The sequence below is a fragment of the Acanthaster planci genome, linkage group LG15, assembly GCF_054643075.1.
Source record: "Acanthaster planci isolate LZ-2023a linkage group LG15, COTS_SCS, whole genome shotgun sequence".
NCBI lineage: Eukaryota > Metazoa > Echinodermata > Asteroidea > Valvatida > Acanthasteridae > Acanthaster > Acanthaster planci.
The window spans coordinates 704,855-730,680 of record NC_141791.1 but is presented as its reverse complement, the minus strand read 5'-3'; the positions used below and the strand labels follow the sequence as shown (position 1 = coordinate 730,680).

General features: G+C 43.1%; 5 protein-coding genes across 6 annotated transcripts; 1 reads left to right on the top strand and 4 right to left on the bottom strand.

Annotated features, from left to right (window-relative positions):
- Positions 1-406: 406 nt before the first annotated feature.
- Positions 407-9,518, bottom strand: LOC147796546 (tubulin alpha-2/alpha-4 chain-like). 2 transcript variants are annotated; one of them, XM_022226106.2, is made up of 3 exons: positions 9,426-9,518; positions 3,211-3,433; positions 407-3,096 (listed from the first exon to the last, which is right to left on the bottom strand). In XM_022226106.2, exons 1-3 carry the CDS (start codon positions 9,426-9,428, stop codon positions 1,964-1,966), a joined length of 1,359 nt encoding a protein of 452 aa, XP_022081798.1. In that variant the 5' UTR covers positions 9,429-9,518; the 3' UTR covers positions 407-1,963. The 2 variants fall into 2 exon arrangements, with proteins under 2 accessions (XP_022081798.1, XP_022081797.1); XM_022226105.2 differs by lacking the exon at positions 9,426-9,518 and adding an exon at positions 5,442-6,543.
- Positions 6,690-9,564, bottom strand: LOC110974453 (tubulin alpha-1A chain-like). The gene is made up of 3 exons (XM_022226108.2): positions 9,426-9,564; positions 8,645-8,867; positions 6,690-8,515 (listed from the first exon to the last, which is right to left on the bottom strand). The coding sequence occupies exons 1-3, from the start codon at positions 9,426-9,428 to the stop codon at positions 7,386-7,388; spliced, it is 1,356 nt and encodes a 451-aa protein (XP_022081800.2). The 5' UTR covers positions 9,429-9,564; the 3' UTR covers positions 6,690-7,385.
- Positions 9,565-12,207: 2,643 nt separating this feature from the next.
- LOC110974457 (tubulin alpha-1A chain-like) lies at positions 12,208-15,467 on the bottom strand. Its single transcript, XM_022226113.2, has 3 exons — positions 15,326-15,467; positions 14,353-14,575; positions 12,208-14,226 (listed from the first exon to the last, which is right to left on the bottom strand). Exons 1-3 carry the CDS (start codon positions 15,326-15,328, stop codon positions 13,097-13,099), a joined length of 1,356 nt encoding a protein of 451 aa, XP_022081805.1. The 5' UTR covers positions 15,329-15,467; the 3' UTR covers positions 12,208-13,096.
- Positions 15,468-16,485: 1,018 nt separating this feature from the next.
- On the top strand, positions 16,486-21,276 carry LOC110974461 (tubulin alpha-1C chain-like). The gene is made up of 3 exons (XM_022226117.2): positions 16,486-17,898; positions 18,233-18,455; positions 18,885-21,276. Exons 1-3 carry the CDS (start codon positions 17,896-17,898, stop codon positions 20,012-20,014), a joined length of 1,356 nt encoding a protein of 451 aa, XP_022081809.1. The 5' UTR covers positions 16,486-17,895; the 3' UTR covers positions 20,015-21,276.
- A 918-nt stretch (positions 21,277-22,194) lies between these two features.
- LOC110974455 (tubulin alpha-1A chain-like) lies at positions 22,195-25,366 on the bottom strand. Its single transcript, XM_022226109.2, has 3 exons — positions 25,207-25,366; positions 23,865-24,087; positions 22,195-23,689 (listed from the first exon to the last, which is right to left on the bottom strand). The coding sequence occupies exons 1-3, from the start codon at positions 25,207-25,209 to the stop codon at positions 22,560-22,562; spliced, it is 1,356 nt and encodes a 451-aa protein (XP_022081801.1). The 5' UTR covers positions 25,210-25,366; the 3' UTR covers positions 22,195-22,559.
- Between the last annotated feature and the right edge of the window lie 460 nt (positions 25,367-25,826).

The window sequence follows — 25,826 nt, the reverse complement described above, 5'->3', positions numbered from 1 at the left end:
AGCTTGTAGCTGGGGTACGTACAAGGATGGTGACGTTTGGATAGATGCATACGATGGTTACCCACTAAAGTTTGTACATTATCAGGCATTGTATGCAGAATTTTATGGAAGGGTAATGCATATAAAATTACAGAAAAAGACTTGCCTTGCGGTTAGATGACGTCATCGCGTCACTGTTATGAATCAAAACAGCCGATTCTGGAATGGTATTCAGAGTGCGTGCAAGTTGTATTGTTCGCCGCGCCTACTAAGTCGGGGGGGGGAGCAGTTTGTGAAATAATGTGCTGTTTGTGGAATTCTGTCGGTGAAGGGTTGGCTGTTATGTTATGAAAGGGCAATGAAATTTGTATTTGCAATTCGACAGAAATTCAATTTTGTGAAAGATAACACACATAGGTAAAGTGTCTCTTATTTGTAGTGTATTTCCATTTATTTTGTGAAGGGACCTTGAACATAAACACACAACCGTCTCAACCATCTATCTTTTACAAAATGGCGGCGTCGAGGAAATACATTTACTTCATGGTGTCTGGAATATTTCGGTTGTCCATTGAAATAAAAGTAATTAGATGATGTCTGACATTCTGTTTCCACATCTGTGGTGCTTATTTGTGTGACGTGTCAAGACTCCCAGACTAACGCTGATTAAAATTATAATTATGCCTGCGTGCATTTTGTGGAGAGATTGATGGCTTGTGTCACAGCTTTTAGTGCGTTGAACCATGAAGGCGGTGAATCAGAGCAAGTCCGACCACAGCTTGTAGTCGTTGATTCCATACGGTACTATCATCTGTGTTTTGAACGTGTAGATGAAGACATGTCAACAGTGGCAGAGATGGAGGAAACAGATGTAGAGTCACCAAGATGTGTATATTGAGATGATTTCTTGAAGATTTTGTACTGCCAGGTGTCACAATTCTTTGAGATGTTTTTATAAACTAAGTCTCACATATAACAATTATTGAACATCTGATTAAACATAATTCCGCATTTTTATGAGCAAAGAAGACGGGAATAGTGGGGTTGTTGGATTTGAGATCTTTCCGTTCAACAGACAAGCTGTACACCTTGCGTGCACATGTACAGTACAGCGATATAAGAATGGACACTCGGCAGGGGTGGAGCTAAAACGATCGGAAGGGGCGTGAAGTCCTTTAACCATGTTCGAAACTATCATAAAGGTCGCAGATAACAGACTGAGAAATTAAATGAAAGTCAATTAAACCTTTTTGTTCTGGCGTTGAATTTTTGATTGCCTGGCTTGTTAAACTAAGAAGTGTATGGAATTACCTTTTTGCGATAGTTGCCTGGCTCGTAGAACAATGGCAGTACATGTGCGTTATCCTTACAGTGCGCTACATAAAACTGTGCTTGTTGTGCAATGGCTATGAGTAGATAAATCTTGTCCATCTTACAGTGAGGGTAAAGACCTCTCGAGGATCTCTATGGCCTAAAATTTCAACATGAAACCATATCAATAGAGACAAAATCAGCGTTTTTGAATGTAGACATAACCTGAGAATATGGGAATATAGAGTAGAAGGGCAAAAGAAACTTATATGAACGAATTAATATTGAAAGGAAGAATATTCAGGCAAATCTAGGTATGACGAGGTCATCAGGTCAATCTTAGAGGAATGACATTAATACAAATCGGAGTGGAACTGTGTGGCGATTGTTTTGTAATTAATATGCAACTCGTTCTGCGCACTTATAACATTCATCGAAAGCCACGGGACTCAAGAGCCCACAAATGTAGAATTTTAAGGCGACAGAAAGTGAAAACTGAGCGACACGATCTTGGTAATAATTGTTACCAGTATGTTTCCACGTTTTCAGAGTTCTTCTTGTGAAATTTACCACTATTTCCAAAAGTTCTTTGCTTATTTTGGGGTTTAACAGCTGAGGTGGATAATTTTTCCTTGCACAATTCCAATCTTGAATCATAAGCATTAGACTAGTTCTAATACTCCTCCGCCCCATCTTCGTCTTCGCCTTCCTCCACTGAGTCTGTTCCAACCTCCTCGTAATCCTTCTCCAAGGCTGCCAGATCCTCTCGGGCTTCAGTAAACTCGCCCTCTTCCATACCATCCCCGACGTACCAGTGGACGAAAGCACGCTTGGCGTACATCAGATCGAACTTGTGGTTCAGACGAGACCAGGCCTCAGCTACGGCAGTGGTGTTGCTTAGCATGCAGACAGCACGCTGCACCTTGGCCAGATCACCGCCAGGCACGACGGTAGGTGGCTGGTAGTTGATGCCCACCTTGAAGCCAGTTGGACACCAGTCGACGAACTGGATGGTGCGCTTGGTCTTGATGGTTGCTATGGCAGCGTTGACATCCTTGGGGACGACATCACCACGGTACAGCAGACAACAGGCCATGTACTTGCCGTGACGAGGATCGCACTTCACCATCTGATTGGCTGGCTCAAAACAGGCGTTGGTGATCTCAGCAACGGTCAGCTGCTCATGGTAGGCCTTCTCAGCAGAGATGACAGGAGCGTAGGTGGCCAAAGGGAAGTGGATACGTGGGTAGGGCACCAAGTTGGTTTGGAACTCAGTTAGGTCGACATTGAGGGCACCGTCAAAGCGAAGAGACGCAGTGATGGAGGACACAATCTGACCAATCAGACGATTGAGGTTTGTGTAAGTCGGACGTTCGATGTCTAGGTTGCGACGACAGATGTCGTAGATGGCCTCGTTGTCGACCATGAAGGCGCAGTCAGTGTGCTCCAGGGTGGTGTGGGTTGTCAAGATAGAGTTGTAGGGTTCGACTACAGCCGTCGAGATCTGAGGAGCCGGGTAGATGGCAAACTCCAGCTTGGACTTCTTGCCGTAGTCGACGGAGAGACGCTCCATGAGCAGAGCGGTAAAGCCAGAGCCGGTGCCTCCACCGAAGCTGTGGAAGATGAGGAAACCCTGGAGACCCGTGCACTGATCGGCCAGCTTTCGAAGGCGATCCATAACCACGTCAATATGTTCTTTGCCCACGGTGTAGTGACCTCTGGCGTAGTTGTTGGCGGCGTCCTCCTTACCTGTGATCAGCTGCTCAGGATGGAAGAGCTGACGGTAGGTGCCGGTGCGAATCTCATCTGGGGAAAAGAGACAAGGCTTTCTTTAATATGCAAGAACAAACAGCAGAAAATATATATTTTTGATAATGGTTAGGAATGTTAGGAATGGCATCTTTTCTTTAAACGTCTTACCGACAACGGTAGGTTCCAGATCGACGAAGACACAGCGAGGGACATGTTTACCAGCACCAGTCTCGCTGAAGAAGGTATTGAAGGAGTCGTCACCACCTCCGATGGTCTTGTCACTGGGCATCTGCCCATCAGGTTGGATGCCGTGCTCCAGGCAGTAAAGCTCCCAGCAGGCATTGCCCATCTGGACCCCGGCCTGGCCGACATGGACTGAGATACATTCACGCTACAAGAGACAAGTGGAATATTTTCATTTAATACTTAAAGATGTAAGATTTTTTTCTTTTTTTGAATTTAACCTGAATGTGCCTTCTGTGTCTAGTTAATAACTGCTATACCCAAGAAATGGGTGTATTTTGGAAAATGTTCTTGCACTGGCCGGGTCTTTTCATTTTTACTGTAGAGTCAGAGTTAAGGAATACGAAACTGGAGTTCACGAAAACGCAATTACACCTTAAAGCCTCATCAATCCGTGTTTTAGAACTCAAAATACTGTTGGACATTCATCTTAAAAATTACTCTTGAATTTGTAAAATGGCTCATCAAGCTGATAAATCGTGTTGTTTTGTACCGATTTATGACAGTGTTTTTTACTTATTTCAACAAAGAATTCCATTTGCTTTAAACTTTTTCCACGAACATGTTTTGCCAGTTAATATTTGGTTAAAACGTTTATACTTATTGTATCCCCCCTCGACGTTCACCCTTAAAGTTTTTTCGTCTCTTTCATCATTTAGTGCGGGTTGGCATTCCTTTTTATTATTCAAACAGCCCAACCTTGGTTCGGGTGAGGACATCAACAAAGCTTTGTCGAGCAGGCTTGCAAAGGATTTAGATGTTGATTGAGCCTTTTATTCAAGAAAACACCGGGTCTTGGGGAAATGTAACAAAGGTTGGATTTTCTTCGTGGCCTTTGGGTCTAACGATGGTTTTTCTTTTATTTTGGATGAAATCGGCTGGAAAGGTGGTGGGAACCATTCCTAACATCACAGTATGGTTTCTTTGTTCATTTGGTCTTAGAAAAACAGCGGCTGGAAATTCCATGCCTGTTCATTTTGACAAGAAAAAAGACCTGTAAAAAATTGTTGTTTGCAGAAAGTGCGCGGAGAGTGTTCACCCATTCACCTGCAAAGGATTTTTTCAACGGATTGTGACGCAAACCATGAAGACGGAACGGCCGTAAACTATAATGAACCGTACAAGATGTGGGATCATTTACATGATTGTGTCCTGTGCATGGGCACTATTGCCCGTGGCAGGCTGCAAAGGCTGGGGATCGTACTCATACATTATTCAGTTTTATAAAGACGATAACATAATGTGGATAAAGTGATAGTTTATGACTATTTCTACACAGAATAAGAAATGAAAACCTTTGATGCATTGACAATACAAAAGAAAATTGCTATGAGGCTGTTTTTACTTTTTTCCTGAGTGGTTCTGGATAATAACATACACAATCAACAACTGAGATAATTATTCTAGAGTGTTTCTATCAAGGTTCCCGTCCTTCAACAACTGCAGGTGTATTCACCTTATGTTTCTTTCTTGACTTTCAGTTTTTTCAATTTCAGCGTTCTGATTTTTTTGGATTTGGAAATTGGGACATTTGAGATCAAAGTTAAAAAATTTCCATGTATCCCATGTGACTTTTTCCTGACAAATGGGAGTGGCTCCACTGACATTGGAGGGAGTTATCTACTGTTATGATGAACAATCATAATTTTGTAATGATGACATCGGTGCCCATATGTTCATGTGATATTACTATGCTAATTAGATCTCATTACACATTCTAAGATAGCATACCAGCATTTCTCCTGTTTTTCTTCCATTATCAAATGCATGGGACATATTGACCTGATCTGATCGCAAGTTTCCAACCAGGTTCTAATAAATGCAAACTATTGAGCACAAATAACTGGTGTAAATAATTATTCTTTTCATGGAAGGACGTCCCTGTAAATTTCATTTGCAAAAGCAAAGATTCTCATTTATTTCAAGATTTAGCAGCCACATTTTACGAGAACCGGCAAAGTAGATAGTCACCTTGTCTAAGTAGATCTCCATTAATTAACAATTACAAAGGATGCATACACTTTACATTGCCTGTAAGAAGATACGTCGTACATTAATGTTGAATACACAACATAAGCCTACAGTTTAGCGAAACCGATGAACAATTTGTTCTCCGATAGAAATAAAGAACAAAATTTGATAGACCAGAAGCTTACCATATTGACAATTCTAGAAGGAAGATTCTAGGACAGTATTTAAAACTGGAATGTTTAATTAGCAGCGCTGCCTCACCCTCTTTTTACGGACACGTCGTAGCTGCGATGAAGCGTTGACTGTGAATGACGTTGAGTCAAGAGTTGCACACTGTGTGCATTAACATGTCAAGGGCGTTCCGGCCTGTGATTGGCCAATCTCTGATCGTCTGCTCAGCGACGGGATGTATAGTCCCGTATTGGCAAACCGTCATCTTAGAGGCATCTTCCTTGCATCTTGCTTTCGTCTTAAACCCTAAGGACATTGGTGGCCTCAATACAAGACGTTTTCTTTTGTTGAATTTGGAAGACAGGTCGGGTTTTAATTCTGCAAAATATGAATAATGATGAAGCCTTCAGACTACTTTTTTTTTTATATACCTTTGATAAGGTGAAGATCACAGATGCTTAGTCACAGAGAGAAACTGAATGTCTTGAGACAAATGACCCCCTGGAATCATTTTAGAAATTTAAATTTTGTGATTCTTTTTGAATTTTGATAAGCAGGTGATTTATTACAAGGTGAAACTTATTTGCATGAACCGGATGACTCATGGGCTGTGTCTTCCGTGAAGCCGACGAACAACTGCAAGCATTTTTTATGCAGGTGCTATTTTGTTGCAGTTCTGTCTCTGTTCTAACCATTTCTTTCAAAAGGCGTGTCTATATTTCATAGGTAAACAAATAACCTCATACAAAACATATTCAATGTTTTAACTAAATAGAAAGGACTGTTTGCCACTGGAAACAAGACTATTCAACCCGACAAGCGTCAATGTAATAATAATATACACGCATTCGGATCGTTGGTACTGACTCGATGAGTCATACTTTAAGCAGTAGTAGGTGACTTCAGATTTTATTCGCGGCTTTGGCAGGGAATAGCTGGTTCAATAATTGTCTGGTGCGGCCTCAAGCTTATTATGACACCGCAGACCGAATGCATTCCCCATTCTCGTAAAAAATATCTGTAGTTCCACTGCGTGGACTATTGTTGTAGAAATGCAACGCTTGAAGTCATTGTAAGCCTCTGAAAGGGATTGTAGAAGCATAATTCTTGCTCAATGTTTAACTAAAATCTTGATATGTGTACAAGCCACAACCTAATTCATATAGTCTGGACCCCGTGTAACTTTAAAACAAAATACGTATGGGCAACATGTCATAACTACGTACACTATGAAAGCAGCCTGAGTAATACAGACAGTGGAATCGACGGTTGATTGTTATGGTTTATTTGATTTACAAGATCTTTTGTCTTCTTGTGTTTTCAAACCCCTTTCTTCGAATACCAACAAAAAGTTTTTAATTAACATATTAAATAAAAGGGATGGATGTGACATGCCTTACAAATGCATTGTTGTCCTTACTCGCTTTATTCAAACTTGGACCTTAAATTTAAGTTGTCTTGAATCGTTCATACGGGTGATGAGATCACCAAACTATGACCACGGAAATAACTCTGAATGTTGCATTATTAATGCAACTGAATGTTTAATATTCCCTTCATGGACATGGAAATCAGTCGTTCCTATTATGCAGGTGATCAGATATAATCTAGATAACTGCTTCTGGACGGAAGACGTTTTCATGCCCTAAACAAATTTTTCACGGACTCACAAATCTAATCCATACGAATACTAAAGCTTCCTCATACCTTGGCTCACGTACTGGCAAATTTAAATTAGCACTAGGGTTTAGATTCTGGAATATTTTTGACCTGTTTCTTTTTCTAAATCGAGAATTTTGTCAACCCAATTTGAAATGAGATTAGGAATTTGGTTGTGAATCTGTATTGAATTCACAAGGTGCAAGGTTGAAGTCAATGGTAGTACATAAAAGGTGGTTTCATTATATTGTGTGAAGCAATAGTGATTCAGCCGTCAAGAGCTTCAAATGAAGAGGAGATTAGTATTCCTCCCCCTCTTCCTCTTGCTCTCCGTCAGCAGAATCCAACCCGACCTCCTCGTAATCCTTCTCCAAGGCTGCCAGATCCTCACGAGCCTCAGAGAACTCGCCCTCCTCCATACCCTCTCCCACGTACCAGTGGACGAAGGCACGCTTGGCGTACATCAGATCGAACTTGTGATCCAGACGAGCCCAGGCCTCGGCGATGGCTGTGGTGTTGCTCAGCATGCAGACGGCACGCTGCACCTTGGCCAGATCACCGCCAGGCACGACGGTAGGTGGCTGGTAGTTGATGCCCACCTTGAAGCCAGTTGGACACCAGTCAACGAACTGGATGGTGCGCTTGGTCTTGATGGTTGCGATGGCAGCGTTGACATCCTTAGGGACGACATCACCTCGAAAGAGTAGACAGCAGGCCATGTACTTGCCGTGACGAGGATCGCACTTCACCATCTGATTGGCTGGCTCGAAACAGGCGTTGGTGATCTCAGCAACGGTCAGCTGCTCATGGTAGGCCTTCTCAGCAGAGATGACAGGAGCGTAGGTGGCCAAAGGGAAGTGGATACGTGGGTAGGGCACCAAGTTGGTCTGGAACTCGGTCAGGTCGACATTCAGGGCACCATCAAAGCGGAGGGAGGCAGTGATGGAGGACACAATCTGACCAATCAGACGATTGAGGTTTGTGTAAGTCGGACGCTCGATGTCAAGGTTGCGACGACAGATGTCGTAGATGGCCTCGTTGTCGACCATGAAGGCGCAGTCGGAGTGCTCTAGGGTTGTGTGGGTGGTCAGGATGGAGTTGTAGGGCTCCACGACCGCTGTAGAGATCTGAGGAGCCGGGTAGATGGCAAACTCCAGCTTGGACTTCTTGCCGTAGTCGACGGAGAGACGCTCCATCAACAGGGATGTGAAGCCAGAGCCAGTGCCTCCACCGAAACTGTGGAAGATGAGGAAACCTTGGAGACCCGTGCACTGGTCAGCCAACTTGCGGATCCTGTCAAGGACAAGATCAATGAGTTCTTTGCCAACTGTGTAATGACCTCTGGCATAGTTGTTTGCGGCATCCTCCTTGTTGGTGATGAGTTGTTCAGGGTGAAAAAGTTGGCGGTAGGTGCCGGTACGGACTTCATCTGAAAGATTAAAGTAAAACATAAAAATGTTTGTTAATTTGACCAACGAATTTCATCATGTTTTTGTTGAGAATAAAACACATTCCTCATAGAACGTCATGATTGTGCATGATCTTTATAGAAACTCACCGACAACGGTAGGTTCCAGATCGACGAAGACACAGCGAGGGACATGTTTGCCCGCACCGGTCTCGCTGAAGAAGGTATTGAAGGAGTCGTCACCACCTCCGATGGTCTTGTCACTGGGCATCTGACCATCAGGTTGGATGCCGTGCTCCAAGCAGTACAGCTCCCAGCAGGCATTGCCCATCTGGACTCCGGCTTGGCCGACGTGGATAGAGATACATTCACGCTACAACATAAGAAAGACATGCATTCAGTTATCAGTCACTTTTAGTGTACAAGTGTACAACAAGCGTAAAATAAAGTGAAGATTTCCAACTCTAATAGCGCCTTACACACCCGTCTCTGCCCATATCACCATGGCAACACAATGTACATCCTTTGTCCAGCCACATCCAAGCCAATGCTCAGATTGGCGTCTAGAAAATGGAAATGGACCGTTTTATCATGAAGATGAAATGCCATAATTCGCTGACAAGATCTCGACCAGTTTGATTGTCTGAGCCATTAAATACAAGTTTATAGGTACCTATATCAAAGAAATCAGAGAAATTATTTTCAGTCAATCGAATTTCATCTCTATGATCAGTCACAGAAATATATTTGATGTAACTATTTTTGTTGAAAGTCAGCACATCCGCTTGTCCGCTATCTCATGATACCACGTCCCTGATATGTCGGGTAAAAGCACCACGAGGAGTTGTGTTCACTAAGTCTTGATTCATCAGAAATTTGATGAATGAGTCTGATTTCCCCTCAGCCAGCTTCGATGAGAAAGACAACTCACCATGATGATACAGAGCTAAGGTGTTAAGATCGAACGAGAATGCGACGGAAAGTGATGCGCTTGGACGTGTCTGAGCTTCAATGCAGCCGTACGTTCAAATGATGTTGCTGGCAACGCATCCAGTTTTTTATACCTGCGCTCCGTCGCGCGCTGCGATTGGTCAGTTCGTCGCCATCGCAATAGATTGTTGACTGACTAACCTTCAAACACTGTGCATCGTACGATAATCCATGTACGGTTGCTAGGCTTTTATGAGTTCAATAAAGAATAAATATCAATACGGCAGCCATTGTCATTTTAATTAAGGAGATCTGGACGTATCACTTGCTCTAACTGCACCAATGCGTCTGCCGAAAGGCAATTTTTTCAATCCTTTGTTGATTGCCAGTTCAAATAACTAACTGACCTCCCAGTTTGAATGGTGAACCACAACGGTCATTCATTCAGTATTTTATATTCCAAAATGGTACAAACACTCGGCTTACTGTTGTGTACAAGTGGTGTGGTACAGTATAAATCGCAGTCATTTTGCCGCCATTTTTATTAAACGAGTGCAACTGTGATGCGACTCGTTGGCATGGCTACCGTTCTAAGACGGAAGTCGTGGGCAATGAGACACCTGCACATGAGTAGATCTGATTGACCCAAGTTTTAATTTATCATTAAATCACTAAAAAGGGAGATCCCTTATTTTGCACTACCCCTGCTAAGTCTCTATTTATTTTTTATTTTTTAATGTACCTTTTTAAAAGTGTTCGGTCCAAATCTCACTACTGCGAACTATAAATAGGATTTATCCCTGCATTCATTCTTCAAAAAACGTTTTGAATGATTTACTTATATTTGACAGTAACATTTCCAAGGCCTTCATCTTACTTAGACATGTAAGCAGGTCCAGAAGGTGTCAATCCTACTTTCGTTGTTGTGACTTCTGTATGAGTTTTAATCCGGTTCAACAGGAAGGCAGCATATTGCTTTGAATTTCACACGTTGTTCAAGATTCAAATCTTCAAATTCTCTCATTTTCACGAAGCAAACAACGTAACATTGCAACTTTTCGCACTGGGTAAAGATGTTTCCGGTTACTGAGATGAAAAAACTACATATAAGATCGCGAAGTATATTTTGAGGCAGTGTACATTTCATTTTTATAATTCGATTCATCGCGGGTATCCACTCCGAGCAGAACAAAAGAGAGCGTGTTTTTTGTAGTCACCGTATAGGTGCGCCATGAGGCGCGCAAGTATGCGCGTTTGACGCGGATCACGCTGAGTACGCGTAACTAAGCTGCATCCGAATCTATTGTCTAGGTCTAGGTCTTCGCTCAGTTGGAAATGTGTGGAGACGCGTAGACAATAGACCTAGCCGTAGCTCTGGAGGCCCGTTTGGGACACGGCTTATGGTCTTTGCGTATGAGCAGAACGCTTGCAAGAACCCGCTTGTAACCACCTGTCTTTCTTTCGCCGAATGGGGATGCACTTCAGCTCGGGGGGAGTGGTTGTAGTACATCGCTGTAATTATTTCTTGAATTGGTTGTAGTATTTTGCTAGCTTCTTGAACGTGAAATGTTCTTGCTTTCTACTTCGAAACGTAGATAGACAATTTCCCCAAAGTAAAGGATGTTCTCTTATATACTTCTCAGAGGGCATACAAGATGGCTTTGTTATGACTCGGATGTATCTAATGCCGTTCATAATAATAAATACCAGATGCAAGAAACCAGAGGAGTGGTTTTCCTTTTCTAAAACCACATTCATTTCGTTGACTGTAACCTCAACATGCATGTATGGAGAACGACTGCGGTGAAATTCTCCGTGAATCAAGTTGTTTTTATCCAGCCTGTCTCTAACCCATTGTTGGTATGGAAATGATTGATTGTTACAAGGCAGGTGCAACAAGGTGTATTTATCCGTTTGTGTCGTTATGGTCACGTCTAAACGGTCGTTCATACCAACCAGACAGCAACAACTGACTAGGTTGTTTGTCCCCAGTTGACGGTCTTTTGAAATGTTTTCGCAAACGCGTTTTTGTGGCATTTGTTGCTATTTCGAAAGAATTTTCGAACAAGCTATTTATGTATAAAGTTCGAGAAAACCTTGCTCAGACTGTTGGTTTGTAAAGGTCGTAAGCACTCCACAATGGCTCCCTCCAGTCAGCGATTTCAATGAGAAAGGCACGGAAACTCGTTATGAAAATGTCAGTTGGTATGTATTGGCGCCAAATATTCATCGATGCGTGCACAGCAAAGAAAATCTGATAAAAGGGAATCAATATAAGAAGAGAATATCAATTGCAGTCATCACCACCAACCTCGCCATTTGCATGTGAGTTTGCTTGGCATTTTCTATGACTGAAATGAAAGCTTAAAAAGCTATGTGTGCCGGAAGGTTTAAACTGCCTAAAACCCGGATGTGAGAGTGGTAAGTTGTCATGCGCGTTGACTTAAAGTTAATCGTTAATATTTCTGAAATACAGGGCGCCCTCCCTAGCAGTTTGTAGGGGCGGGGCATCGGGGGGAGGGTTAAGCTATTGCTCGTTTCCAAAAGGAAAAATGGTAAAGATTTAATGCTGGCAAAATGATGAGCACAACAAAACAGAATAGTTGGGGAAATCCACCAATTAAAAAAATCAGTCAACTTGTCTGATCTCAACGACTAAATTCTTACTAACGAATTCATCTGGCAATTCATACAAAACGTCGAAATTGTGTTCAAAGTACAAAAACATCACAGAAAATGGGGATTTGTCCAAGCTAGAAGAAACATTTAATGGAAAGGATCACTTTTTGCAGTTTCACCATGGTCAAATTTATTATTTCTTTCTTCCACTGTCTCGAGACATTAAATGCCAGAAAAATAAAAGCATGTGGCATTTCACAATAGTGATATAATTAAATCGTGTTTACATTGGTTCAAAAGGAATCCATATTTTGAATCGTGTATGTTCTACAATTTTTCGGACAAGCTTATGACAATGATTTCGAGGTTGATAATAATTTTTCAAAAAAATTCTGGATATTAAAAATTACTTTGGGAGAAAAGTGCACGAGAAAAACCTTGGTTCGGTGAAGTTGAAGCTTCACTGCAAAAACTGAAAGTTGAATACTTTCCTTCCTTTCCCTTGTTGCAGTGTTTCTTTCAATTGCTGTATTCAATCATGGACCTATAAATTTGTGGCTGCTAAAGTTCGAAAAGATTATTCATCTAACTCATCAACGAACAATGACCACTAATAAAGACTCAAGAAATAACACTGATAATCATTATTAATTAACTCGAATTGAACTGCATTAAAAAATATTCCTCTTATAGAAATGGAATTGTTTCCTTGCTTAATTAAAATGCAGGTACGGAGATAATCCAGAAGCATGTTCCTAGAAAGAAGACACTTTTATGCCCCCAAACCAATTTCTCACTGACTGAAATGGTTAATAGGAGATTTATTCAGTCCCTTTGGATACGCTTACCCATGCGTTTGGCACGCTCTGTCACAAATTAGAGTTTAGATTCCGTATTATTTTAGACCGTATTATTTTTCCGTCAGATATCAAGAATGAGTGGGAATATTGTTTGTGCACTTTCCAATTTTACGTAAGAGGACGCTTCATTATAAGTATTTATTTCTGGATGATAAGGAAGACAGTGGTTGAGATTCAGTCGCACTTCAGGAGTTTAGTATTCCTCTCCCTCTTCCTCTTGCTCTCCATCAACAGAATCCAACCCGACCTCCTCGTAATCCTTCTCCAAGGCTGCCAGATCCTCACGAGCCTCAGAGAACTCACCCTCCTCCATACCCTCTCCCACGTACCAGTGGACGAAGGCACGCTTGGCGTACATCAGATCGAACTTGTGATCCAGACGAGCCCAGGCCTCGGCGATGGCTGTGGTGTTGCTCAGCATGCAGACGGCACGCTGCACCTTGGCCAGATCACCGCCAGGCACGACGGTAGGTGGCTGGTAGTTGATGCCCACCTTGAAGCCAGTTGGACACCAATCGACGAACTGGATGGTGCGCTTGGTCTTGATGGTTGCGATGGCAGCGTTGACATCCTTGGGGACAACATCACCACGGAAGAGCAGACAGCAGGCCATGTACTTGCCGTGACGAGGATCGCACTTCACCATCTGATTGGCCGGCTCAAAACAGGCGTTGGTGACTTCAGCAACGGTCAGCTGCTCATGGTAAGCCTTCTCAGCAGAGATGACAGGAGCGTAGGTGGCCAAAGGAAAGTGGATACGTGGGTAGGGAACCAAGTTGGTCTGGAACTCGGTCAGGTCGACATTGAGGGCACCATCGAAGCGCAGCGAGGCAGTGATGGAGGACACAATCTGACCAATCAGACGGTTGAGGTTGGTGTAGGTTGGACGTTCGATGTCTAGGTTGCGACGACAGATGTCGTAGATGGCCTCGTTGTCGACCATGAAGGCGCAGTCAGAGTGCTCCAGGGTGGTGTGGGTGGTCAGGATGGAGTTGTAGGGCTCCACGACCGCTGTAGAGATCTGAGGAGCCGGGTAGATGGCAAACTCCAACTTGGACTTCTTTCCATAGTCGACGGAGAGACGCTCCATCAACAGGGATGTGAAGCCAGAGCCAGTGCCTCCACCGAAGCTGTGGAAGATGAGGAACCCTTGGAGACCCGTGCACTGGTCAGCCAACTTGCGGATCCTGTCAAGGACAAGATCAATGAGTTCTTTGCCAACTGTATAATGACCTCTGGCATAGTTGTTGGCGGCATCCTCCTTGCTGGTGATGAGTTGTTCAGGGTGGAAAAGTTGGCGGTAGGTGCCGGTACGGACTTCATCTGAAAGATTAAAGTAAAACATAAAAATGTTTGCTAATTTGACCAACGAATATCATGTTATTTTTTAGAATAAAACGCATTCTTCAGGGAATGTCCTGATTGTACATAATCTCTATAGAAACTCACCGACAACGGTAGGTTCCAGATCGACGAAGACACAGCGAGGGACATGTTTGCCAGCACCGGTCTCGCTGAAGAAGGTATTGAAGGAGTCATCACCACCTCCGATGGTCTTGTCACTGGGCATCTGACCATCAGGTTGGATGCCGTGCTCCAGGCAGTACAGCTCCCAGCAGGCATTGCCCATCTGGACCCCGGCCTGGCCGACATGGACTGAGATACATTCACGCTGGAAAATGAGAAAGACATCCACCCTTTGTCAGTGAGTTGTGTCGTGGGTTTAGAGGGAGTCAAGCTGACGTGGTGGTTCTTTCGTCACCTTCCACCTCTGCAGTCCAGGTTCGAATCCCTGTCCGGTCCGCATGTCGGTTGCGTTTTCAGTCCTTACCTGGGGTTTACCCAGGTTATTCTTCTGGGGTTTTCCTCCCACCTCTAAAACTGTAACAGCTTCTCGTTGTCTCCCTCTACAGGTTTCTTCAGGCTTGCGAGTTACAGTGCCTAAGGGGCTTTTGAGGAACTCTTGGTGTCATTACCGTCCAGAAAAGAATCAATAAAGTACATGTATGGCAGGCGTGGAAATAAGCAAAGATTCCAAACTTTAATGGCCCATGACACACCTTCCCCTGCCCACACACCTTGATTTTAAGGAATAAGTACTTAAAAACTCTTATTTCCATGACAAGACAACACGCAACTTGTGTTCAGCCACATCATGATTCCATCAAACAAGAAATTTTGTTCTATAAGTGAGAGATTTAATATTAGGTAAATCGAAATTCATCTCTCTAGTCAGTCTTTGATATGTGATTGATTTAATTAGTTTGTTGTTAGTGAGCACATTAATTGTACTCCCGCTCTAGCATCATATCCCTAACGTGCCTCCAAAAACACGACAGTGTCTTTCGCCAGCACCACGGGGATTTCTGATGAATGAGTCTAATTCTCCCCTCAGTCATCTTAGATTAAAAAGACAACTCACCATGATGATACAGAGCTAAGGCGTTAAGATTGAACGAGAAATGCGAAGGAAAGTGAAGCGCTTGGACGTGTCTGAGCTTCAATGCAGCCGTACGTTCAAATGATGTTGCTGGCAACGCATCCAGTTTTTTATACCTACGCTCCGTCGCGCGCTGCGATTGGTCAGTTCGTCACCATCGCAATAGATTGTTGATTGGTTAACCTTCAAACATTTTACGTTGTATGTTAATCCGTGTACGGTTGCTATGCGTTTATGACTTCAAGAATGAGTAAATTTCAGTACGGTGGCCATTGTTATCTAAATGAGATTCGTATACCACATGCTTTTCGTTTTAAACCTTTGCCAAAACTACCATTTACCGACCTTCCAGTTTGAATGGTAACCCGTTATACCTGCAACCGCTGAAGCGAAAAATCCTTTCAATCTTTGGGGACAAATGGTTCTTCATTCGTCATGTATGCCACAGTTGTACAAAGAATCAGCACACGGCTGTGTACAAGTGGTGCTGTGTAGACTCGTGTAAATCCCAGTCACTTTGCCGCCATTTTTATTTTTATTTTAACAGGTGCAAGGATGATGCAACCATTTGCATGGCTACTATGATTTGATGGACGTAATAAACAATATGAAGCACCTGCACATAAGCAGATCTGATTGATCCATGTTCTAATGCGTCATTTGACAGAGTTCTAATCTGGCTTTACGGGAAGGATTACAAACGATTCTCCCATTTCATCAAAGCACTAACAACTTCGCAACCTTTCTCATTGGGCGTAGGTGCGTCTTACGACTGAGATCATACAGAAAACCCAACAGTATGTTTTGAGGAGGCGTATGAAGTTTACTTTTTGCCTTGGAATCATTCCTTACATTGGTCATAATTTTAGTTTCTCCTTGAATTGTCTATGGTATTACCTCTTGCTTCTTGAACTTGAAGTAGTTTTTATCTGCTAGTTAAAAACTTATTAGATGGACAATTTTACCCTGACGTACAACATGTTTCGGTTAACTTCCAAACGGACATACAAGATGGATTTGTTATGGGTCTGCTGTCTCTAATGACTCTCATCTCCTGGCGATAAATATCAGATGCGAGAAGTCGGAGGTATAATTCCCCTTATTTGTAGACATATTGACCAAAAAGATCCTTCAGCCCAAACACACAGGTACGGCACTAGTCTTGCTGAAGTACTCTGTGAATCTAACATATATATATTTTTTGCTTTGACATGATTGATTGCACAAGGTGTTTATCCGTTTGTGTCGTTATGCTGACGGTTGCTCTGCCAACTTGTCGTCTGTTGTTGAGTGAGCAGTAACAAACGACGGGGTTACTCGTCTGCAGTTGACGGTCTGTTGAGAGATATTGTTCTCGAATAAAAAAGAAATGTTGAACTGGCTCTGCGAAGTTTGAGAAGACCTTGCCGTGAGAAATTTCTGATTGTCAATAGCCATTTCACAATGACTCAAATATATATTGATATGCGTGCGCTCAAAAGAGAATGCGGTAAATCTGAAATTAAAGGTACATGAAAAAATATCAATCGCAGTCATCACCAGCAATCCAGCAACCATTCGGATTTGGCTTGGTTTGGAATTTTCTATCTGTCGTCATGATGACTGATATGATAATGATGACCCCTTCAGCATCTTCTTTGCTGTAAGACAGGTGCCGACAAGCACGTCTTTTGTACCGTTTCTATGAACCCTAGATGGATGGAGAGAGGGCGCAATTTTCCTAGTGACAGAGGCTTCGTTCATTGGTCGGAACTTCACTTCGCTGATTTACGAACGACTTTAAAATGCACGCGTTACACTCGCGTCGCTGTCAGCAAAATGAACACGCCCAACCGACCTGGCTCTGTTCAACCAATGAGGGGGTGCTTCTGTCCAAGGTGGATAGACCCTGAACGGTTATGTAACATGTGAAATAGACCATTTCCATAAACTTGAACTCTGAGATCTCCTCATTAAAAATATTACTAATGCATTGATTGTCTAACTTCTTAGGTAAATTTGGTTGCAGGTTGATGGCCGTTGACCGTAGTTTTTTTTTAACGAGATTATTTCATCTTATCAACTGCTTTAATCTTGAAGAAATTCTGTTTATCTTTTTTTAGTCCTTCGAAAGAAAATACCCAGAAACTAGTTGAAGAAAGTCTGATTTGGCCATTTCTCTAAACTAAATTAGCTTGCTTGAAATGGTCAAAAAACAATAAGCAGGATTATGTGCGTGTACTAGTGTAAGAGCGTTTGTTTGTAATGAAAAAAAAATGGAGCGTCGCTTTTAGGGCGTAGTAAAGTGGAACGCATTGCATACAGACCCCTTTCATGCAGACAATCTTCTGTTTGGACAACTGTCTGGACATTATTATTCAAATACATTTGTAATGCAAATAGTGAGTTATTCAACTGACTGGATTTCACCCGTCCGTAATTACTGTGTGGTTTACTCATCTACCATAAGTCCGGGTTAGTTGCCAGCATTCCAATAACCAGAGGTTTTCATCGAGGCTGACTTGCTGTAAATGAGTCGTTTTCCTCGATTTCTCTAACTGGATTAGCTCGAAATGGTAAGTTTTATTTCTTGTCTCTGCGTGAATAAAGTGGGAATTGGCAAGAAGTGAAATATTTATCGACTGGGAAATTCAAGACGTAATCTTACTACTTGAGTGCCTATACATGTATAAGCCCCATAGCTCTTGCCAAAATCTGTAATGCAGGAATTGTAATGAGAGATTGTAAGTCGCAGAATCATCATGTCGCCGTTCGTTTAAGAATTGTAAAACAAGTCATGTTCCACAAATTTTATGGTTTTGAATTTTCTGGTGTGAATGTTGATGGCTTTTCAATGAATTGTGCAAAATGATGGCACCAAAATGTGATTCTTTGGTTTTTATTTGCCAGCGCGAATGTATCTCAGTCCATGTCGGCCAGGCCGGTGTCCAGATGGGCAATGCCTGCTGGGAGCTTTACTGCCTGGAGCACGGCATCCAACCTGATGGTCAGATGCCAAGTGACAAGACCATCGGAGGTGGTGACGACTCCTTCAATACTTTCTTCAGCGAGACGGGGGCGGGCAAGCATGTCCCTCGAGCTGTCTTTATGGATCTTGAGCCCACCGTTGTCGGTGTGTAATTCCCTGGGAATAGTTGATAAATTAATTACAATGTCTGCATAAATTATGTCTGCATTGACGCAGTCCCACGTGAGATGTAGAAATAATTGATTTTTCTGCCACATCTACCTCGGTTGAGCAGTGCATGTACTCAGGCGCCATCTTGCTGGTTGTCAACAAAGGGCAAGTTGTAAACATTTTGAGAGTATAATCCAATAATGTCTTTCTTGCTTATGACATTTTTAGAAACCGTACTTTCCTCAGAGCAAAATTTGAAGGAGTATTTCGTTATCTAAACGGAGACACTTTTTATAGTCACGACTGACATTAATCCAGTTATTAAAAAAAGAAGTCACGCCAGTATGCTGCATTGTGCAGAATGTTTGGCAATGGACATCTTACATTTATCATTACATGTATGTAATTTTTGAATAATTTCAGATGAAGTCCGCACCGGCACCTACCGTCAGCTCTTCCACCCTGAGCAGTTGATCACAGGCAAGGAGGATGCCGCCAACAACTACGCCAGAGGTCACTACACTGTGGGTAAGGAACTCATCGACCAAGTATTGGACAGAATTCGCAAGCTGGCTGACCAGTGCACGGGTCTCCAGGGTTTCCTCATCTTCCACAGCTTCGGTGGAGGCACCGGCTCTGGCTTTACCGCTCTTCTCATGGAGCGTCTCTCCGTCGACTACGGCAAGAAGTCCAAGCTGGAGTTTGCCATCTACCCGGCTCCTCAAGTGTCTACTGCCGTCGTGGAGCCCTACAACTCTGTTCTGACTACCCATACCACCCTGGAGCACTCCGACTGCGCCTTCATGGTCGACAACGAGGCTATCTACGACATCTGTCGTCGCAACCTAGACATCGAACGACCGACTTACACCAACCTCAACCGTCTAATTGGTCAGATCGTGTCCTCCATCACAGCGTCTCTCCGATTCGATGGCTCTTTGAATGTCGACCTGACCGAGTTCCAAACCAACCTCGTTCCCTACCCACGTATCCACTTCCCCTTGGCTACCTACGCTCCTGTTATCTCTGCTGAGAAGGCCTACCACGAGCAGCTGACCGTTGCTGAGATCACCAACGCCTGTTTCGAGCCGGCCAATCAGATGGTGAAGTGCGATCCTCGTCACGGCAAGTACATGGCCTGTTGTTTGCTCTTCCGTGGTGATGTCGTCCCTAAGGATGTCAACGCTGCCATCGCAACCATCAAAACCAAGCGCACTATCCAGTTTGTCGACTGGTGTCCGACTGGCTTCAAGGTGGGCATCAACTACCAGCCACCTACCGTCGTGCCTGGCGGTGATCTAGCCAAGGTGCAGCGTGCTGTCTGCATGCTGAGCAACACCACAGCCATCGCTGAGGCCTGGGCTCGTCTGGATCACAAGTTCGATCTGATGTACGCCAAGCGTGCCTTCGTCCACTGGTACGTGGGAGAGGGTATGGAGGAGGGCGAGTTCTCTGAGGCTCGTGAAGACATGGCTGCCCTGGAGAAAGATTACGAGGAGGTCGGAATGGATTCTACTGAAGGTGGAGAAGAAGAAGAGGAATATGAGTACTGAACAAATCATTGTAATCAATTTGAAACGGCACCTCATAACATCATTGCATAAACTGTTTACATACACTGTTTTCCGATATTTAACTTCAAAATGTCACTGATTTAACGACGTGAACTAAAAAATCCAGGTTAGCGAGGTGCTAAGCGTTTCCTCTTTTCAAAGACGAATAAATTAAAATTTCAAAGTCAATAATATTTTTTGTTATACTTAAAATGGGGCAGTTTATCGTTTTGTTGATGTAACCAAGCACTGTTATGAGTCGCTTGCTTCAACTTGGAGTGACAGTATCCTGTATGTACAAGAAATTTTTATCAAAACGCAGGTTCCATGTAAATCCGGTTATAGACCGAATCGACGTTACTTAGATTGCCAAACTCGGTCTACTGAGAAGATCACTTTTAAAACATTTGAGGGCCGACTTTGGGCGGCGTATCCTTTCATGTTCAAGAGCATTTTTTGTTTGTTTGTGGGTCAGCCACTCGAACCCCAGGAACTTTAAGTTGGTAATGAGAGCCCTCGCTGGTAGTAAAAAGGAAACATGCAACGTGGTGTAGTGGTACTTTATGTACGTTATTCGATAGTTCTTTCCTATTGAAAAAAAGAAACATTCATTAATGACATGGAAAATTATCCGTTATAATTCTGCAAAACGTACCCGCTATCTCCAACTTTGTCGGTCATCTTGCTATTTTTTGCGGCTGTTCAAAAATCAAAATCTCGCGCGTTTTTCAGTGTTTACGTGAAATGAACCCGAACAAGAAGGTGGTGTGTGTGTTCCTGTTTCGAGAACAATGTCGTGGGATGGTGTTCCCGCCGATCTAGTGCAAAATAAACCCATGTCAGGAACAGGCCGCATAAACGAACAAGTCCCAAATTTGATATCCCAGCTTTCATGTACAACTGAAGTCGCTGTTGCCATGATGTCAAGGAAAACGAAACGCTGTTCAGTTAATGGTGTTTTTTTGTTCAAGTTATGAATCACACAATTTATTTATTAAAACATTTCTGAGAAAGGGTTCTCCGTTGGCTTATGTATATTTACTTAAACAACGATAAATCTCAAGCGAATAGGAAAGGAAGATTAAAAAAGTAAAAAAAATTAAGAACAATAAAAAAAGTGGAACATTGAGCTTTTCTCCCAGGGGTGACATTTTGCTAATGAAAGTAGAAAACTGCCTTTAAAACAAAAAACCTATAAAACAAAAAACAAAGCAAACAAAAAGGCGTCAAATTACCTTTAAAAATAGTAAACAAAAATTGAACGTAGGATTGACAGAAACAAGCATTTTCAGGCTAGGGTTGAAAAAAAGACGCATTTGCCCCGTATTGCTTATAACACACTCTTGTGGTGACCTTGAATGCGGTCTCTTTGATACAACCTATTGCGAAAATCTTTGCGCAAGGATTGTAAGCGTTTACAAAAGCGCCCTCTTGTGGTGTATCGCAACCAGCTGACGGCATTATAAAAATAATGTGCCCAGCAAATGTGTAAATCAGCCGCAGTACGTAAAAGTGTATGCGCCTCCGTGTTCCCAAATGTTTTTAGGCCCAAAAAAAAAAAGCCTATCTGAATGCGTTCAGGTTAAGAACTTGATCTGAATTGCCAGGTGCGGTAAAAAAATTACTTCATATTTATGTACACAAAGTAATGGGTACATAAATACGATTGGCTTGATGGAGTAAGCTCTTCGAATGGCACAGTGAATACATACGTGTAACGACTGTAAAATAAATTTGTGTGGATCTTTTGGCCTTTAAAAGCAAAATTTAATAAACTTCGTCAAAACGAGGGCGCCCTCTCAAGGAAACCAGTTTGCGCAGGGCAATCTCAGGGGGATACTCAAATTACATTATTGTTCGTCCGACCCCAGAAAGAAAAAAAAAGGGTGGGGGAGGGGAGTGTAACTTTTCGGTGTTGGCCAAGAACTAAGACATTTACTGATTTGCATGTTCACTGTACATAATGTGTACATTGCTCACGTTTCATTTGAGACTCCAAAACACAAGCTGAACAAACCCATCGAAAACGTAAAAATTCAGTCCATAAATCCGATTTCCAAGACAAATTCAACTTATATGCATTGGATTCAGTCATTCACATTAACAAATCGGAAGTGAAGTCACATTATATGAAATAAAAGCATGTCTCACCTATAACACTCCTAAATAAAAATGACCACTTTTTGGCAGTTTCAAAGTTATTTTATTGTTTTCCCTTCCAACAGTTTGAATGTTTAAATATTGAACAGAAAAATAAGAACATGTTCACCACTTTAACCATGTTTCTTAAATCCTGCTTTTACATTGGTTCAACAGAAATCCAGCTTTTTGATCCATGCATGCTTCATCATGCATGTATAATTTTTACTGGTATAATTTTGGTTAATTTTTTGACAGTGATTTTAGAAGACAAAGGTAGTTAGAAGTCACTGATTTAACTAAAATCTCAGGATATCAAAAACCTCCTTTGGGGGAAATATCTGTGAAAATCTTTGGCTCGGAGTCAAAACTTTTAAAGTTCAATGGAAGGACTGTGACCGGAGACTTAGTACTCCTCTCCTTCTTCCTCTCCCTCGTTGTCGACAGAGTCGACGCCGACCTCCTCGTAATCTTTCTCCAAGGCTGCCAGATCTTCACGAGCCTCAGAGAACTCACCCTCCTCCATACCCTCGCCCACGTACCAGTGGACGAAGGCACGCTTGGCGTACATCAGATCGAACTTGTGATCCAGACGAGCCCAAGCCTCGGCGATGGCTGTGGTGTTGCTCAGCATGCAGACGGCACGCTGCACCTTGGCCAGATCACCGCCAGGTACGACGGTGGGTGGCTGGTAGTTGATGCCAACCTTGAAGCCAGTTGGACACCAATCGACGAACTGGATGGTGCGTTTGGTCTTGATGGTTGCTATGGCTGCGTTGACATCCTTGGGGACAACATCACCACGGTAGAGCAGACAGCAGGCCATGTACTTGCCGTGACGAGGATCACACTTCACCATCTGGTTGGCTGGCTCGAAGCAGGCATTGGTGACCTCAGCAACGGTCAGCTGCTCATGGTAAGCCTTCTCAGCAGAGATGACAGGAGCGTAGGTGGCCAAGGGGAAGTGGATACGTGGGTAGGGCACCAAGTTGGTCTGGAACTCGGTCAGGTCGACATTCAAGGCACCATCAAAGCGGAGGGAGGCAGTGATGGAGGACACAATCTGACCAATCAGACGGTTGAGGTTGGTGTAAGTCGGACGCTCGATGTCAAGGTTGCGACGACAGATGTCGTAGATGGCCTCGTTGTCGACCATGAAGGCGCAGTCGGAGTGCTCCAGGGTGGTGTGGGTGGTCAGGATGGAGTTGTATGGCTCCACTACGGCTGTAGAGATCTGAGGAGCCGGGTAGATGGCGAACTCCAACTTGGACTTCTTGCCGTAGTCGACGGAGAGACGCTCCATCAACAGGGATGTGAAGCCAGAGCCGGTGCCTCCACCGAAGCTGTGGAAGATGAGGAAACCCTGCAGGCCCGTGCACTGATCAGCCAATTTGCGGATCCTGTCGAGGACAAGATCAATAAGTTCTTTGCCCACGGTGTAGTGACCCCTGGCATAGTTGTTGGCGGCATCTTCCTTGCCTGTGATCAGCTGCTCAGGATGGAAGAGCTGGCGGTAGGTACCGGTGCGAACCTCATCTGGTAACAAGACAAAAAGAAACCATTAAATACCATGAAAAATGCTCCCAATATCATAGTACTAACTTTTACAACTTGCCAAATTTACTGAATGTTCATTTAAGGCAAATTTGCAAAATCTGTTCAAATTTAAATGACACACTTTTTGTTGAACCTGGAATTATAAGAATCTTACCGACAACAGTAGGTTCAAGATCAACAAAAACGGCACGAGGTACATGCTTGCCAGCACCAGTCTCGCTGAAAAAGGTGTTGAAGGAGTCGTCACCACCTCCGATGGTCTTGTCACTGGGCATCTGACCATCAGGTTGGATGCCGTGCTCCAGGCAGTACAGCTCCCAGCAGGCATTGCCCATCTGGACTCCGGCCTGGCCGACGTGGACTGAGATACATTCACGCTGAATAATAAACCAGACAATAAAATGATTTGGTGTTTTTAGAACAAAAAAAAAACAAAAAAAACTTTGCTTTAATTTTAGATAATTACTGGCACATTATCAAGGTTACACAGTGCAAAGGGTCAATGCAACTTCATTCGCTCTTGCCACTTTCGTTGAGCAAGTCACTGAGTGATGATTATGGGCTACAAGCAAGTATTCAAAATTTGGAATGTATTACCGTTGAGCTTGTGCGATTGCGAGGCAGCAAAAGAGTATAAAATATTATTCAGTCTGTCTGTAATATCAATTTTGCATGTTAATGTGTGTGTAGGCCTTGGTCTGTGATGAAAAAAATCACAAGGGACCTAGCCTATGGCCTTTACTTTTAGGCCTTGGCCTACCCAAACACTTGACCTGTTTTTATAAAATTCGAGCCATGTCCAACAACCCCCCCCAGAAAACAAAACAAAATGTGCCACAACTGAAAAAGGTCTAGAGACTGCAGAAAAATTGCATTTCGTTTCATTCAGGACAATTCAAACTCTAGCTTTGCTCAAGTTAGGCCTACTGATGTTCTTTTGTCAATTTGATAATTGCATGCACATGGTCTTGACATGCTTGAAAGACTTGACAAACTGTGTTTCAAGGCCAGGGCTACGGTGTATCTGTAAGTTAGATCCTGCAGCCTATTAAGCCTGCCTAGCAGCAAGTAGCATGCCTAGCCAATAAATAGGCCTACGTGTATTCACTTTCTCATCATGGGCCTTGGCCTAATTGATATGCTGCAGGCAGAAATCGGTCTAGACGTGGGCCTTCACTAAAAAAAATGAGAACGAAGCCTCTCGGCTGAAACAGTTCTGGGATTTAGGCGGGCTTTCGACCCGGCACACAATAGCGATCTGCATCCAGCGATTGCGAAATGTGGTGCCACCCAGCAACCTGACCGTGCCAACCAATCAAATCGCTCCGTTCTAATCTTGAGCAAACATTGCCAACATGGCCAGCATCGCAACCGTCGTCTAGCCAAGTTCCCGCCGCAAACAAACTCAGATCCGATCCACTATTCTCTAAAAATTCACATCTTACACCCAACTTCCACACACCAAAACAGTCCTATAGGATCTACTGCATACGTACCATGTTTGCAGATTGGTTTTACGTAGCTTTGGCTGAGAAAAATGCTTCAAATCGCTTAAAAGCGGAGAGGTTTTCTGACGTGACCCGTCTTGATGTAGGGACTCGTTGAGAAATGTAATCTGAGATTCAAACACGTGACTTTTATACCCTTGCACAGGTCGCCTAGTGATTGGATGGCTGTCGTCTACGCAACCAAATATTTGTCTCGGGGTACTAGACGGTCGTTAAGAATGTGATCATGTGATCAGTCGAATGTCACCGCTATCCAATCAATTTCTTGCTTTGTTGGTTGCTGGGGGATAGCTAGGGATATTATCGATCGGACAGGGGATAACTAAAAGATAACAGGGTCGATTTTTTTTTTCCAAATGCGCTGATCTACTATTAGGGCGGTTGAAAAGCTATCCACGATGAGTGTTTATGTGTCTATATTCTTCAATGTCTCAAGAAAAGGGAAGAGGATGTTTGAAACGGAACTGTTGGAATATTGCTTATTAAATTTGTGTTGGTCACTGTAAAGTGTCAATGAGGAAACTAGTTTTTACAGGAAGTACCATGCTCACGTAATCAAGAATTATCAGAAAAAAATGAACCCTTCACCAGCCTATAGTACACTAAAA